At 37.3% G+C, this 17321-nt stretch overlaps 1 protein-coding gene across 1 annotated transcript in view; it reads left to right on the top strand.

The window, feature by feature from the left end:
- Positions 1-17321, top strand: part of TRPC4 (transient receptor potential cation channel subfamily C member 4) — a 132727-nt gene that overhangs the window by 60597 nt on the left and 54809 nt on the right. Inside the window, exon 3 of the mRNA XM_054271765.1 lies at positions 10951-11469. Within this exon, the coding sequence (XP_054127740.1) occupies positions 10951-11469 (519 nt within the window). The remainder of the gene's footprint in view (positions 1-10950; positions 11470-17321) is intronic.

The raw sequence follows: 17321 nt of genomic DNA, 5'->3' as shown, positions 1-17321 counted from the left end.
TGGACAGAGGCCTCCAGGCAATCCAGCACTGAACAATGGTCCGCTGAAGAATATTTCCAAAGAGCCACCATTTTAGAGTTCTGTCTATGAGGAGCCACTATGCTCAAATGCAGTTACCTTGAACTTGCCTGTGGAGATACTTCTTAAATAATGCAAGAGTAGAATTTGACAGACTTTTTCAAAGTGAGCATTAGTCTTTGGGAGTCAGGCATGCAATCATACATAATAATCTATAAAACAAATGACTTTTCAAACCTTCAGCCATGGGAAAACACTAGGAAAATTTAGAAAGCACACCTCTGTCAAGAACCTTGTTCATATATAGTCTTTCACACCTCACCATTATCTTTCCTTGTGTCACAGGGCATCTCTTGTCAAATTTCTCTGTTAGCAGTGAAATTTATGAAATCTGATTTTCACCCAATTATATACATCATGATGTAATTTCCTCTTTTTGATGTTAGGAGCATTCATCAAAGCTTTTGCAGAGGCTGATACACTCATAATATCCTGGTTTTGTATGAATTCTCTGGTGCCTAGTAACATATTTGCATTCCACTTCATAATTTTCTTCAGATCTCAAACAGCCATATCTTTTGGGAAACTTGCAGGAATTTAGTATTTCTAATATTTCTTCATGTCAACACCCAGCTGGAGCGATCCAACAAATTCAAGTCACAATGGACTGACAAAGCCCATTAATGTGATAACAGGGTCTGACTTGTCTTGGGAGACTACCAATTTAGCTTGTCAATTTACTGACTGTTTTCTGGATAGAGGATATGTTTGTCACATACTGCACCGACAGAAGTGTTTTAATTGTACTTGTGCCTGTACCAGGACCCATATCTTCCATATCTTCACCCCAGATTGGCAGGAGGCAAAATTAGTTCCCCTTTCAACTCAGCTACTAAAACACTACAGAGAGTTGGTAATAAAATATTATCTAAGTTTGCAGGCTTGTCAGAGTCTGTGAGGCCTTCTGGCAAGATTAAAAAAAAAAAAAAAGAAACCTGAAATATCTACCCTCAAAGTGTATCTTTTCATATTTTGTACTGCTAAGATACAGCTGAATATTTGCAGAAAATGCAAAAGTCTACCACCATTTTATTTGCTACCAACTCATTTTATGACATTTACTGTAAGTATAAGCCCTCTGGCTGATAAGATTAAATTTCTCTTCCCTGATCCTTGCTCATTTAGACCTTTGCTTATTAAGTCTTTGCTTACTACCATGCCCTGAATTTAGAAAAAATATCCTTACATACAATCAAAAGAAAAAAAAACCCCTAACATTTCCATATCCTAAAGCACATTAAGAATACTCTTTATGCATGGATGCACCATGTGTGTAAGATCTGAACAGATCAAGGTCCAGCCAGTTGGTGAACTGAAGAGGAACACAAAACTAAGATAAGCCTAAGTTGAAACAAGGAGTATTAAGGGGTTTGAACCAATCCAGTCCCCTTGCCATCAGTTTCAAAGGTTTCCTTCTAGCAATGTGCCCTTAAATACCTCTGACTAACTCTGCTGCCCCTGGTCTCTCACTGGAGGGCAGGTGTAGGGCAGGATATAATAATGCACATCTCTCCCGTTTCTCCTTTGACCTCTTTGCCCTCTTTGCAGTGGGAATTCAAAAGGAATATTTTTATTTCTAGCAATCTTCTCTTGTTTACTTACAGGTTTCCAAAACCTCTTAAGCAGGAGGATTGTTCAATTGATTCTTGAATGCAAGGAGGATCTTAACATGTCTATTGTTAAGGAATTTAATCCAGCTGCTAGCTGAGAATATCATCAACCTGTAATAAAATTCAGTTTTCAGTCTTTTCCCTCTCAAGTACATCTTTCATTCCCAGAACATCCTAGCATAGTTGTGGAGCCTCTGTATACTTCAGAAAAAATGTTCTGTTTTGCATCTGTGAAATATGGGAAATTTACAGTAGGGTTCAAAATGTAGAGCTACTGCTAAATAACTGACGACTGAAAAACACACTGGGAATATTGTACTTGTGAAACAGCTTATTGTGAAGTTCCCCTGCATCCTCTTAAGATACAGGTTTCTTTGTCTCTGCCAAAATCTTTTGTATTCCTGTCTCTTATTTTTTTTTTTAATAGAGAAAACATTTTTTGTGTCTCATGAATTTTCCTGTTCCTTGCTTTGTTCTTTGTGAGCACAACCCTTTTAATTTTGTCAAATATTAAATTTACTTCCCAGCCATCAGGATAGCACAAATTACTTTGCAGTGTTAAATAATTGCAATCAGCTGCAAAGACATTTAGCTAATTCCCACCCTCTGAGACACTTGTTACTCCTGAACAGTTTGTTGATACCAAGGGAGGCCACCAATCTGTGACTGTCTTTTCTGCAAAAGCTCTTTTTCAGAAACTGTCTTTATAATTCTATAGCCAGTGGGACAGCTTCTCTTGTTTCTAGATCTAGGAAGCTCAGGGATAAACAAAGGATTCTGCTTAGATTCTAAGAACTCCTTTGTTCTGACATTTCTCTGAAAACCTTACTGTCGAAGCAAGCCAATTTCTTTCCACCACTCTAGCTGACTATTTTGGGACAAGAAAAATGAACAGGGAAAAGCAAGAGCTTTTCCACATTTTAATAATCAGACCAGAGACACAGTTTCTCAGGAAACGGAATATCAGACCTAAGGTTCATTAAAATGATTTTGTCTTTATGAACCATTTTGTGTTTGGGAAATTTATTTATGCATCCATTTAATAAATTCAAATAGGAAGGCCCTCCCCCTAGATCTGCTTTGAACATTCAGGACATTTCAGTATTGACTTTACTCATCTTGCAAACTCTGAGAGAGGTATATATGAGCTTTATCATGATGGACATAAATTATTCAAGTTCCCCTTTAATCCTTTCCATAAGATCTTCTTTCTCAGCTCTCATGTTTTTTCCAAACCATTTTACTTCTCTTCTTTCACTGTCCCTTGAGTGAAAACAACTTTTTCTTGTCACTCCTCATTATGAGCAGTCAAGCAATGCTGAGAACTCCTACTAGAAACACTCCTTTACCTGTTTAAAAATTTTATATGAGGAGAGCAAGTGTAAGTTCCATAGCTGAAAACAAATTCTAAATATCCTTGCAGTCTTCTATTGAGTGTCTACTTTTAAGCAATTTTCCACCCTTCCTCAAGCTACTGGCATTGACTGATGAAACAGCACATCCATTCACTCATAATGCTCACAGGAGAACATTAATTGGAAATGAGCAGTTTGATGTACAGGCAGTATTTTGGAACAGAGTTCTTTCAGAGATACAGGGAGGACAATTAAAAAACAACTTAAAAAAAAAAAAAAGAGAGAGAAAAATAAAGCACTGAAGTCCTTTGACATCAGTTCCACCAACAACTTCATGTCCAAACCTATCAAATCCAGTAGATTTTCCTCTGCTTCTGTCTGGAAGCTGCTATCAATTAATTTTACAGTATTCCCTTTCCATTCCATATTCTCTTTTTTTCAAATAAAAGAAATCTGTAGTTTTTTACAGCAGGGACTATCCTGAAGAAATTAGTCAAACATTCTGCTTGTAAGCACCTGGAAGAAAATATAGACACGAATAACAGTCTACCAAGATTTGTCAGGAACAAAGCTTTTCATAACAATATAATTATCATTCATCACCAGATAGCAAGTTCTGTATGTTGGGGAAAATCAGCACATATCATATAGCTCGAGATTTGTAAGATTTCATGAACTGTCAGTCAAAAGACAGTCTAAGAAAACCACACTCACGGGAGTTGTCCACAGTATTTGGTGAAACAGGACATGTGAATGCAATAGAGGGGTGAAATGAGCAGTCCTGCAGGGGTCTATCCCTATCAGTGCAATTTTTCATTACATTTTAGATGAAATAGAGGCCCTGTTAATTCTGTAGACAACTGACAACATGGGGGGATCTCAAGGCTTTTGCAGGACACAATTAGCATTCAGGTTTTGGCAAGCAAGTCATTATTTCTGTGAAAAATAAAAGAGTTCCATAAGAAAAAATGTAAGGTCCTAAGTGGAGCAGAAATAATGCACCAAGTATGTCTTGGAATTGAAAACAATTAAGATAACAGTTCTGCAGGGAATATTAAAACAAGACTAAAACAAAAAGACTGGACAGTACCATTTTACTGTTCAAAAGTCAGAATCACATCTGATGACGTCAGAATGAGCACAGATCATAGAATTGTACAATCACAGAATGGCCTGAGCTGGAAGGGATCTTAAAGGGTGGGAAGCTGGAAGGCACTGATCCCGTTTCAGCCCCCATAAGGAAAGTCTGAATGAAAACGTGGAAAACAGAAACTAAGCAAAGAAATTAAGTATTCTCTGTATTCACATTTCATAGAACAAGAATTTATGGGCTTAAACTGCACAAAGGTAGAGCATATGAAGTATCAGAAACATTGTGAGGAAATGGTGTGACATATCCACCCACCACTGCAGAGCTTCAGAAACAGATTGGTCAAATTCTTTTCCTTAATGTGTTACATTAATGCGTTTTGTGCAATGTGGCTGTCACGGAGACTGGAAGTGATCAGTCCATGATGTGACACTTGTGACACACAAATTGGTTCAGATGTAATAAGATGAGCATGAGCAAGCATTAGACAACTCACATCTTTGGGGTAGGTTAAGTGTAGCTGATAAAAAAAAAAACCACATCCAAGGTTTTGTAAACTCAGCTTGCGCTTGGAAAAAAATGGATGAAAATAACTCAAACTTGTACATTTAACTGTTCAAAATTCACAGACTTGTAAAAAGGCAAGTACTGAAGCTTCCTTAAATGTGACCGAGATTCTGTGTTACTGCAAACATCTCTGTTCCAGTAATGTTCCAGCAAAGCTGAAAGTAAATTTTCAGCAAAATAAATGGACATGGTATTACATAAAACACTATTCTAAGTGGGAGGAAGAGATCCTTTGCTAACAGTGATTCATATTACCAAATGAGGGCATTTAGGCCTGAGCCTTGGAAATATATTAAGACATGTGGTGTACATTGAGAAGGGTTTGCACAGAGGCAAGAATGTTGCCTTTCCCGTCTTACCAGGAGGAGACAGACTAAAAGCAAGCTCCTAAGGTAACACATTCGGCATTAACTGTTCATACCCTCTTTTCACACATCCTGGAGAACTGGCCAAAATGATGAATGGAGTACTTTTGAAAAATACCTCTCTTGTATCCCAGCAGTGCAGGTTAGGAGGCACAAGCCCTGGCTAGCTGAGGGTCAGTACCAGCATGAGCACAGCAATTAAGTTTTGAGCTATTAGCACATGGCTTGTGTCTGAAGAATAAGTTATATTGAGCTCCATACTAAGGGGAGTGTTTACCTTACCCAATTTCAGCTATATAAAATTAGATATATATCTTGGGTTGCTTATCAGAGTTCCTCTCTGCTAGACATCTTTCCGGCATGACATGGAATATAATATTTTCACAGGAAAATATTTGGAACATTTTGTAAAATTAATAGTTAGAATTTCCATAATCACATAGTATAATCAAAATAATTTAATCTGGAAAAAAGTGGGATTGAACCTTCTTGTTAGATCATAGGGAGATATCGGAATAAAGGAACTTTTCAAGATAGACAAAAAAACCATCTGGAATACTTTGGTATAATTTGGTAAAAAATGTCCACACAAAAGTATCTGATTTTTAATTATTATTTTTTGCAATACCTACCTGGCTTTAATTCACAACTGGAATTACATTAGGCTCCAGAGAAAAGAAATCTGGAAGTCAAGCATTAAGCATCTTGGCAGTCCTGAGGTAAAATGTGCGTATGAAAATGTTGAAGAACAGAATTTGTAATTAAATCTTATGAAAGTATACACATCCAGATATACTGAATATGAAAGTATGCATTATGAAATTATGCATTCTTAAGAAGTTACAATATTACTAAAATATTTGCATTTAGTCCTTAGACTGTTATTTAGTTATTAGTCAGCTTACAGTGCCTAAGACCCTCTTTTTAACTTGTTATGTGTCTGTTTCCTACAAAAAAGAAAAAAACTAGACATTTAAAACTAGAATTTTAACCAATGAAAGATAACACTTAGCAGATTAAGAGTGTGGTAAATATCATTAGGAAATGTGATGAGTTCAAGGACAATGAAGAGGTAGAACCCTTCTCAGGGAGGCCAGGGAAGTTGCCTCTGGAAGGCAGACAATGACAGTGTACCAGATGGGCGTTACATGGCTAGTGTCACACACACTGCTTGGAAATGGTGCTGTCCCTGAGCTCAGCTTGGCCTCTTCCATCCCCTTGCCTGCCTTACATCCTTGATGTACAGGTGCCTGACATCCAGCTGTACACTGCCCAGTGAGCACCCTGGGGTGGGAAAAAGCGCTTTGAGACAATCAGGAGCCACCACTGCACTCCTGCTGTTTGTGTGGTCTTGTGAGGATAGTTTCAACATGAGTGTCAGGACCCCTCTGGTGCTGTGGCAACTGATTTCAAGTTTTCTTGACATGGTATCTCTAAGTTATTCAGTATATCTGGATGTGTATTGGTGACTTAGTCCATGGTAAAGGAGTTGCAGTAGGAGGAATTTTTGAACCCTTCCCAGGGGAACTGCTTCCATTTATTTAACCTGGATGTATTTCAGGTGATACAATAATGATACAATAATAGCAAACCAAAGAGAAGAATTCAACAAACCAGAATGTAAAGCATGGAACCATGTATGCATAGGGATATCTCATGTGCTGTGGGCTGTACAGAAATATACAGTTAAGCATTTTCAAGATGTTTGGCTGATGATGGCTATAGAGAATTAGTGTTAAAGCAGCTGAAACTTTGATGACACACTTTGATAATACTGATTTCTTTATATAACCTGGTACTGCATGACATATGTATTCATCTTATCTGTCATATATTCTCTTTTTGCCTTTGCTTTAGGTTTTTCCTCTAATCATGCTGTCATGATGGACATGACTCAGAAATTTATTCCCCTAACTGCCTAAAACCAAGTGGGATTTTCTTTCATTATCAAACACGAGACAAAATAATTGCAAATAAATAAAAAAGGACAAGAGTCAGGGAACCTATCTGTTTGCCCAAGCCAATAGATTTCCATAGATTCTGAGCTCTTGCACCTAAACAGCAGGTAAATGGACTCTGTAGTTTTCAGTCTCTCTGTTGAGATATTGCAGTAATGAGAGCTATTATGAGAAATCTAGATGGAGAAAAAGATACACATAGAGTTTATGTTTTTGTTTTCCAACTGACTGTTATATTTTTCTGTTTCCTGGATGTCTCAGAGATCATCAACAGTCGGTCTCTCCTTTCATGTCACGGGGACAAGAAAACATCTCAGTCCTAACTGGCATTAATTTAACCTAGATTTCTCTTCCTGTCATAGCAAAAGAGCTTGTCTTCACACAGACCATACATGGAATATAAACACATTGAAGAGGACCATTCCACTTGGTATCTAAAAGAATTGTTAGATATCCAAACCAGGCTGACTCATTCCCACTCACAGTGAGTGCAGGGAAAAGAAATGCTACAAAAAAATCTCATGCCCTTGAGCATTGAAGTGTTCAGACTTTGAACTATCCTTTATTTTCTGTTCAGGTTTTTGGTTTTGTTTTTTTTTTTTTTTCTAATAATCACATAGACATTCATAACAAATATATATATGTTCAGCTCTGTAAATAGTGTTGAAGTAGAAATTCTTCACAAAGTGTAAGAAGGCAAAAATTGACTTCGCCAAGTTTAAGCAGCCTCAAACTTAGCATGCTACTCCACAATGTATGATTAGTTAAACTACTGGTGAGCCTTGAGAAGTCAGTGACTGAAAAACCCTAGTACCTTTCCATTCTCCAGGATTTAAGGAAGACTCAAATGTTTTCTGTGAGTGTCCTGTCAAGGCTTCCAGTAGTGTGGCTAATATCAGTGTGTGCTGGTTATTTGGCTTGGTTCTCTTTAAAGGGAATTATTTTTAGTAGTTTGAAAGTAAAATTCATTGTAAGTCTGATAACTTAAGAGCAAGTACTCAGAATCAGCCATTAGATGTTGAAATTTTCTGAATGCCATGAGAGTGCTCATTACTTCAAAGATAAGTTCAAAGGATAAGTTCAGATGCGGGAATAATTTGCTTCAGATGAGGGAATAATTTGACTTTATTATTTCGATATTCTCTCTTTCATTTAAATTAGTACAAAATCTTAAAATTTTGTAATTTTAAAGTAAAGGATCAAGGGTTAAAGTCATGATGTAATTAAGGTGGATGTTTTAGGATTTGCCATTAAGTTTAAATGTTTCTGTAAGTTATGGCTGAAAAGATTTAATAAATGCTTCTATATTTGGGTAAATTCTGATGTGATGAATTCCAAAATGTGTGCATTAGCGATGAATCTGAGTTAGCTTAAGATGAAAGGTTTTGATAAGCTATGAGAAAAAGCAAGCAGCTTGAAAGGAAATGGACCCCATGTACAAGTCAGTCACTGTAACACCATGTCATTTGAAGCTGTGTCTTAGTTTTTCAGAGCTTGCAGCTGATGATATGTTTAAGACAGCCCTCAGTTCTGGCAGGGCTTGAAGCAAATGTTACTTCAGTACTGTCAGCAAGTAAAAAACTAGCAACATGTGAAGTGACAGAGTTATACTCTGAGCAGTCAGTGTGTTTGAAGTTACAGCTTTCTGACCTTGAGTTTTCTCCCCTTGCAACTCTCTTCTTCGCTCTCTGGTACCCTAAACCTGAGGCCAAGGAGGAATCTCACTGCTTGTAGCAGACACTGTCAGAACACAACACATGCCTCTCTGCAAACCTTTTTCAGCTCTGTGATCACCCAAAATCTCATCTCTACTAATGCAAAGTTTGAATCTCTACAACCATTTTCATGCTGTTCTAGTTTCAAAATCATTGGCCAAACTACTGATTTAGAGAACATAACAAGTGTGTTCGTGTGCACACAGTGCTCTCTTTTTTCCTATATAATATGACAAGACAAATCTAAGACTGCAATAACCTGTGAGAATTGTGGGAGGAAGCAGGTCTCACTTCCCCCACTGACACCAAAGACAGGAGAGAAAACATACATGGACTTCAAGCCCAGTTCACACTGGACAGGAATAATGATGTGGTCGGAGCACCTGGGCTTCCCCAGGTGGGCTTTGTGCAGTGTCCAGCCAGGAGGTGACACATGTCCCAGAGGTACCCTGGAAGAGACCTGACAGAGCATCATGGGCAGAGCCGCAGTGTTCTCTGGGAAGTCATATGTCCATAGTTGTGGTTTTGGGGCTGAGACCAGGAGCAGCACGCAGAACTTTTGTTTTTTCTTGTATCCAAGTGTTCCCTCCTTCCATATATACCTTCAGTATATTCTCAATTGGGTTCCTTACTTCATGAGTAATATGTAACCAGTGTTTCTCTACACATGCTATGCTGTTTGTACCTCAGAATAAAGCAAGCAGAAGGGAAGATGTACAGAAGCTGCTTGGCTCAGAACCACTGGTTGTAAGCACCCACCTCTGAGGATAGATGCACCCTCTGCATGGGATCATGAGGGTGGGTGTGCCAGCTCAGTCAGCCCACAGTCCTGTGCTGAAACAAACTCAGTGCCAGCCTGACTCGATGCCAAGCCATGTCTGAGTGCATGAGAGGATGAGAGGGGAGAAAAGGGATTTCTGCCTGTTGACTCCACATACCTTCTCAGAATCTGGTACGGCTACTTAAGGTCAGCAATATGCTATGGCCAGGCAGGTTTTGCTTCCCTAGGGATGTGTGATTACAATCTTGAATGCCAGATCTCCAGTCTTGACTTTTCACTCCCATTTTACCCTACCACTCCGCTTGTGCTTCTTCCACCTGGTGGTGAGGTCATGGTGCTGTTATGAGACTTGCATCAAAAATTTTTTCCTCCCTGCAATGGCCATCTGTTTCTCTAGCCTTCAGATAACTTTGAGTCATATGTTTTCCTTTTTTCTTCCTCCTGAAAGAACATCCCTCAGAGGACCTCACCACGGTGCTCTGTGGATTGTGTTTGTACTTGGTTATTGAGCTGTGGACAAAAGTCAGTCTGTAAGTGATGATGCCAGTATCATTTTTTTGATTGGCATTGGCTAATTACACTCACATTCTTAGTCATACTAATTGAACAAATTGTCTTGATCGGGGAAAGACTAGAATCTGGTAGTGTAAAATAAAGAGACAAGCTTAAAATTAAAAACCTTACAGTCTTCTGATAAAGATGACAGAAAAAACCAGAAATGCATATCAGAAGAGGCTTTAAAAATGGTCTCTGGGCACCTTTTTTCTACTAACTGCCCTGTTTTCCTATAAACAGAACATGTTTCTTTGTGCAGGTGAATGTAGAACTGAGCTTAAGACATTAAGCTCTTTGCAGCAAGTCTGTTTGTCTACACAGCCTTATTTTCAACAGAAAATTATCTTTAAGAAAATGCATATTTTCTTCTCATTTACTCATTTTCTTCTCGTTTACTTGACCATTGTATTTTCTAAATCTAACTTGCCTGTGTCCTTGTCATTGCTTTCTTCAGAGATTCACAGTTATTCCCCCCATGCATTTTCTTCCCTATGAAACTGAGATAAACCAGTGAGAGAGAAGAAAAAGTTTCCATCTTGCTCACCTCAAGGGACTGGGGAGGAGCATTTGTGTCTAACTTGTCTTGTGTCTAACTTGTGTCTAAATCTAATAATTTGCTCCAATAAATCATTGTCCATGGTTTGTTTATGTATAAGCAGGTTCTGTGAAGGATCACGCCCTGTTTATAGCAATTCATTAACTGGAAAGATACTATCTTAGCTAATTGAATTGTTATATTTAAAGAGTTTCCTTCAACTCTGGACAGAAATAAAGATCCAGCAGTAAGTGTATTACCCGGTAAACCATTTCTAGCTTAATTTTCTATAACTCTTATTCAATGAGGGGGCCTGTAAGAGTTTTTGCCTTCTTTCACAGGTGCCACCAGTGCTTCTGGACAAGCAGTTTTCAGAATTTACGCCGGATATCACACCTATTATTCTGGCTGCCCACACCAACAATTATGAAATCATAAAGCTCCTGGTGCAGAAGGGGGTGTCTGTGCCCAGGCCACACGAGGTGCGCTGTAACTGTGTGGAATGTGTCTCAAGCTCAGATGTGGACAGCCTCCGCCACTCTCGCTCCAGACTCAATATCTACAAGGCTCTGGCGAGCCCATCATTGATTGCTTTGTCCAGTGAGGATCCTTTCCTCACCGCTTTTCAGCTGAGCTGGGAGCTGCAGGAACTGAGTAAAGTCGAAAATGAGTTTAAGTCAGAGTATGAGGAACTGTCACGGCAGTGCAAGCAATTTGCAAAAGATCTCCTGGATCAGACACGGAGTTCCAGGGAATTGGAAATTATTCTTAATTACAGAGATGATAATAGCTTGATAGAAGAACAAAGTGGTAATGATCTTGCAAGATTGAAACTGGCAATTAAGTACCGTCAAAAAGAGGTGAGTGTGCTGGAGAATATTTGAGTGTATTCAGTAGTAGTAATGTGATAGATAAGAGCCTGAAATACATCCTTTTAACTGAGACAAATTTTTGCTTATTTTTTTTTTGTTCTACTAGGTTTCTGTTCTTTTTATAGTTTTAATTAGATGAATTTGAATAGTTGTTACAGTTTGATAGTATCAGAATTCAAAATGTTCTCTTCTAGCACAAATTCTATGAAACTCTTTTTCTTTTGCACCTAAATAGACATAGTCTTCAGTAGTTGAGCTCTGAAGTGCTCTTCAGTAATAGAGGGAGAAATATATAAAGCATACTTTAAATTAACTTGGACTGTGTCTGAAAGAAAAAGTCAGCTGTGTTTAAACACACTCTAGAGGTACCTCTGGAGAGATGTTTCTTCAAAATGTAGCTATTACAGATACTGAAGCTGAAGTTTCATAGCCATGCATGATTCCCAAAAGTGTTGGCATTCAGATTCTCTTTCATAAAGAATTCAAAATGGAAATATCTGGATATTGGTGTCCATGGCAGTTAAAAGTTCATACATTTGCTTCACAATGTGTACATTCAATTGGAATCAGAGGATGTCTGCATATATTTTTTAAAGTGTTCTGGTTCTTTTGTGTGTGCAAAAGCAAAAGGAGCAAGACACAAAAATAAGTTAGGAAGACCGTTTCCATGATATTTCCAAACCTTCACCTAATCCCTGCATATCATCATGTCAGAATATGTTGTATTATCTTATTGGGAAACAGTACATACCAAGTCAGCTGAGCTATGGAAGTTTATAGGCAAGACAAATGTATTCAGTATTTGTTCATATTCATTACAGAAAGTGCTTAAAAAACTTCTGTGTCAAATCTTATCACTGCTAAATCTCTGTTCTGCAAAATATAATAGTAAATGTGTTACTAAATATGTTAGAAAGGTTTGAAGAAATAATAACCAAACATTTAATGATTCGTTTGTTCATTTGAAACATAGTTTAGTAATCCTAAGAAGCTACAGTGAAGGTACTCTAACTTCATAAGTCTTCTAATAAGCATTTTTTCCCTCAGAAAATGTATTGCATAATTTTATGTTCTATAGTATAATGTTTCAGGCAATATATTCACTGCCTTCATAAATTATTTTCAGATTGTACTTTGCCAGATTTAACAACCATTATTTCTATTTCTTTAAATGCCAGTCCTGTCTTACAGTCATATAAGAAGCTGAAGCTTGGACTTCTGTTTTCGCAAGGATTTATACATTGAAATAAAATTCTGACCTCTCATTGTTTGTTTAGTTTTTTTTTTTAACCATAACACAAAACTTGAATTTTTTTTCATTTGAGATAGAGACAGTGATAGGCATGTGTAGGGTGAAATATTTTTTATAGTTGCATCTGATTGCTGTGCCTAATCAGGTTGCAAAAATACGGTTGATTACATAATTGATTCTTCATAGCAGAAAACATTAGGCCATACTGATTTAGTGAAACAATTCCAAATCAGTGGATCTGTTCTATTTTACATGTCGGAACTCAGTACAGTACTTGGGGCAGCAATTAACAACCAGCTACCCGAGATTTACACACATTTTTCATTTCTGTAAATATTTCCCACTGTCCCTACCATTTGATTCTCACTGAAGTAAAATCAAGGTTTACTAAATGTGTTCCACAATGTTTTCCATACTGGTTGCTGAAGCAAACAGTAGCCTCTGTAACTGTTCAGCTGTTTCATTTCTGGTTATTACTACAGTATTCTGATAGGTGCAGCTCTTAGTTCAAGAAAGTTACCTCAGGCATAACAATTGCTTGGATTCTATCTGTCCTGGTCCATACAGATCATGATAAAAATACATCATCAGGTTCTTTCTATTTCTTGTGTTAAGGGTGTTACAGGAGGCACAGCCTCTGGCGGAATCCAGCAGCCTCCAGGGTCAGGGGATTCTTTCAGCTTGGGTACTGAAACCCAGCCAGGAGCTCTTGACAGTACAGTGTTTTAGGCAATATATTCACTGCTTTTATAAATTATTTTCAGATGGTACTGTGCCAGACAATGATGACTACTTCTGTTGCTTTAAATGCCTCTCCTGCAACAAAACAGCAAAACAGATAAGAATGCATTGTCCTTTCCCTCTTATCTTACAACCCATCCCTAAAATCTCAGCCTTTACTCATGCTGTTACCAAAGAACATTCTAATGCCATCCTGGGGCTGAGGTCAGAGCTCCACAAGTAAGCAATCAGGTCTGGTTGTCCAGAATGTCCAATCTCAGTCCAAAAATTGCAGCTAAAAGTGACAAAATAATAAGGCATGTGTCCTTTTACACCGTTATTATGGTTAAGTGGTCAGGAGTTAAGTATTACTTTTTTCCTTTAAAGTTGAAAATAATACCAAAAATTATTAGCAGATATTCATTTTGGCATTTTAAGCAAGCAAACATATTAGAACTAAGTCCTGTAAAGGGGTGTGGTAGTCTTTGGGTAACATACCTTGGTTTAATCTCAAGACACTGGATGGTGTAGAACAGCAGATTTAGGGTACTTGTGGAAACAAACAAGTGGATGGTGAAGAATTTTCATTGTGTAAAGAAATGAAAATTGACAAACATGAATAAAGAAAATTACCAAGCTCAGAGTTTTTGAGGACTTTCCAAAATGACATGATGCTTGAAATGTAGATTTAGAAATGCCTTGTAACGAACAGAAAAAGTCTCTTGAAATTCAGATGATTAGGCAGTGCTTTGTGTAGTGCTCTGCAAGCTCCTGGTGTAATCCTGTGTTTGTGGAAACTGAGAATGTACATTCATTTTTAGAGCTCTCCATGTTCTCCATTTTGCTGCTGAAGTGGGCCTTCTACAAACCAAGAACATTATGCTAATTGGATTTGAGGTTCTCACAGTGAAAGTTGCTCATCTCTGCGTTTCCATTCCTTTCACACTTGCCATAATACTGTAATTCTCATTCATGTGCTGTCCAAAGGCATCTCAGTGATATCGATTCTCATTCCATGGAGTCAGGTCAGAGGTAACCTACAGTATATAAGCAACAAAGAAACTTCCCTGATAAAATCATCAGTCTTCTTTATTAATAACTAATGAGATTGAAAGATTTATAGTCTCAAGTTTACCTTGCAGGATAATGTCTGGCAAGACTGAGGATAATATCTGTTCAGAGTTGTGGGGCAGAACCAGGAGAGTATCTGCCAGAACATGTGGGGTTTTGTAGCATAGCCCATGGGACAGAACATCCAAGATGCCTTTTTTTTTTTTGTTCATTTTGCACCACTGGTGCCATTTTACTGTAAGAAAAGAAGCTTGTGGTGCCTGTTTCTGACACCTACTGTTGCCTGGGCTACAAACAACCGCAAACAAAAAAGGTTCCCTGAAGTCACACAGCTGCCCTGCACTGCGCACAGGCATTTTGCTGTCCAATTGCCTGTTTGATATTGTCTCAAGTAAGGGAGAGTTTGGTTTTATGAAGGCTGCCACAAGTTCATTGTGGTAGATTCTAAGCTCACAATGAGCAATGAGAAATAAGTTTCCCTGGTTTCTGAACCAAATGAAAATGTTATCTGAATTAACTGCAGCTCCACATAAGGATGTAGAAGGCAAATCCCAAACCCTCTATGTGGTTCACAAGCAAATCTGAGTTCAAATTAATTGCAAACCTCTGGTGCAGCAATTCAGTCAAGTAGAAGAGAGTAGTAGCTCTCTTTATTGATTAGTAAAAAGTCATCTTTTCACTATTGTAAAATGTGTGTTTTCTTGTCGTATATATTTAGAGTTTTCAAAAGAGATACCAGAGCAAAAACCCAGTTTCTCTCACTATTCAGTTAACTTTGTTTTAGCTTTGGTTCTGTTTAGGTATTAAGCATATAGCTACAAAAATTTGAAAAAGTGCTTAATACAATGCTTACTAATTTTCCCTTACATGTGAAATAAAGGGGAGATTAATAGGCTGGAACAATATCAACTGCTTTCACTGTAATTTTAACCAGTGCGATTTAAATACTTATACTAGTCTTTTATATCTCTGTTTCCTTTTTGCCTCATGCTAAATGTCCCATTCCTTTTAAGCTATAGCTGTATAAGCTTAAATACAGTAACAGGATGAGGTTATAATTATTGGTAGTATTGCCTCATTTTGCTTTGTTATTAGACATTCTCATATCAAAACAGAAGAATTAGGAAATTTTAAATACGTAACTGTTGAGCGTTTCTCACTTCTGGAATGGGCACTGGCTGGTTTGGTTTGGGTTCACTTTTTCCTTTTTGTTTATCTTTTCCATTCTTAGGTTATGCTGATCATCTTTCTCTTCCTCGACAAATACACAATCTCTGGTAAATTTGTAAATAGGATATAAAGAGGTTAAATTCTGTCCATTTCAAATTAGCAGCCTGGAAAGATTTTAATAAGCTTTTTTCTGCTTTTTTCTTAAAAACCTGAAGTAAATGTGTGGTTTATCTAGCTTCCATCCAGAGTTATGTGTCATGTTGAGACATATCTAAAGAAGCCATAACTAAGTTTTCTAAAGTTTTTCTAATCCTGAATTAACTTTTTAAAAGGTTTGATTTAAAAAATTCTAAATTTTACTTTCTCTCCCAGTTTACTAGACATGCAGCTGCTTAACTACTAAAACTCTCCCAAATATCTGTAGTTGGACCTCTAGATGCTCTCTCTTCCTAGGGGGAGGACCTGTTTTTTGTGAGTTGTGAGCAGCTGCAGAATGTGTACTACCAAAGGGCAGAGTGAAAAAGGGAGTAGGTTCAATAATTTGATGTATTTAAAAAATTAGCAAGTGTTCAGACCTTATTAGAAGGAATTTCAGGGAAAATGTTTCAGGGAAATCAGCTTCAAACTAAAATAAGTACTAAATGCAATAATATGATATTCAGATTTCCTGCATCAATTCAATGTTTCTAGGAAAGTGATGCTGAAAGATAAAAAAAAAAGTTGTTTAGTTTTGATAATAAAAACCATCTGTTTGCTTCTGCTCAAAAGAGGACTTTTTAAAAAGGAATCATCAGTTCTTCCTAGTTTTCTATGCAAAATACAGCCTCAGTGAAATGAAAATGTTTCACAATAATGTCAGAAATTCAGTGAAATTTTCAATGAAAACATGCCTAGTCATTTCAAATCTGTTATTTCATGTCAGTGTCTAAACACTTCATTTCAATGAAATAAAAGATTTTGTTTGTCTGCAGTTACTTTTAAATCCACTTGGACTTTGACATGTTTGCCAATTAAATTCTTATAGCTAATATCATCCATAACACATTATTACAGAAACCAGTGTAGGCATGATAGAAAGCAAGAATTACTGATTTTCAAAACTGTTTTAGCAATTCCTAGAGAAAAATAATTTTAAACTACTGAAATGAAAAGCTGCTATGTTCTTAATAATGTTTTTAATGTTTAAATTATAGTGAATTGCTCATAAAAGCCTTTCAGATGCAAAAACATGAACTACTGACTCTGTAAGCAGGACTGACTTTGGAAAAACAACATCTTAAGGATTGTTCTGTGTTTAAAATTAGCCCACACCTGAAACATAAGCAGAAACACAGTGGCCATGTGTAGCAAGTCACTGTGTATATGAGTATTTGTCAAAAGGCTGCAAAGGTGCACTCAGAAGTCTCCATGTAAAAAATAACAAAACCTCACAAAAACCAGACTCTGATAATATTTGGACATTTTTGACACCAAAGGAAGACATGTTTAGTCTATGAATTGCATAACTGAGAGGAGTGATATATACACGTTTGGGTCCATGTCTCCAGAAGACCCATTTCTGCAGACTCTCAGCTATAGCACTCAAAAAATTTGACAAACATTTTTCCATGCTAGAGTCAGGTACTCT

This window comes from Melozone crissalis, unplaced genomic scaffold, assembly GCF_028551555.1.
Source record: "Melozone crissalis strain CALT ecotype California unplaced genomic scaffold, PUWL_Pcris_2 ptg000013l_1, whole genome shotgun sequence".
In the NCBI taxonomy this organism is placed as follows: domain Eukaryota; kingdom Metazoa; phylum Chordata; class Aves; order Passeriformes; family Passerellidae; genus Melozone; species Melozone crissalis.
Note: the sequence above shows the minus strand (reverse complement) of the source record. Positions and strands in the feature narration are given on the sequence as shown.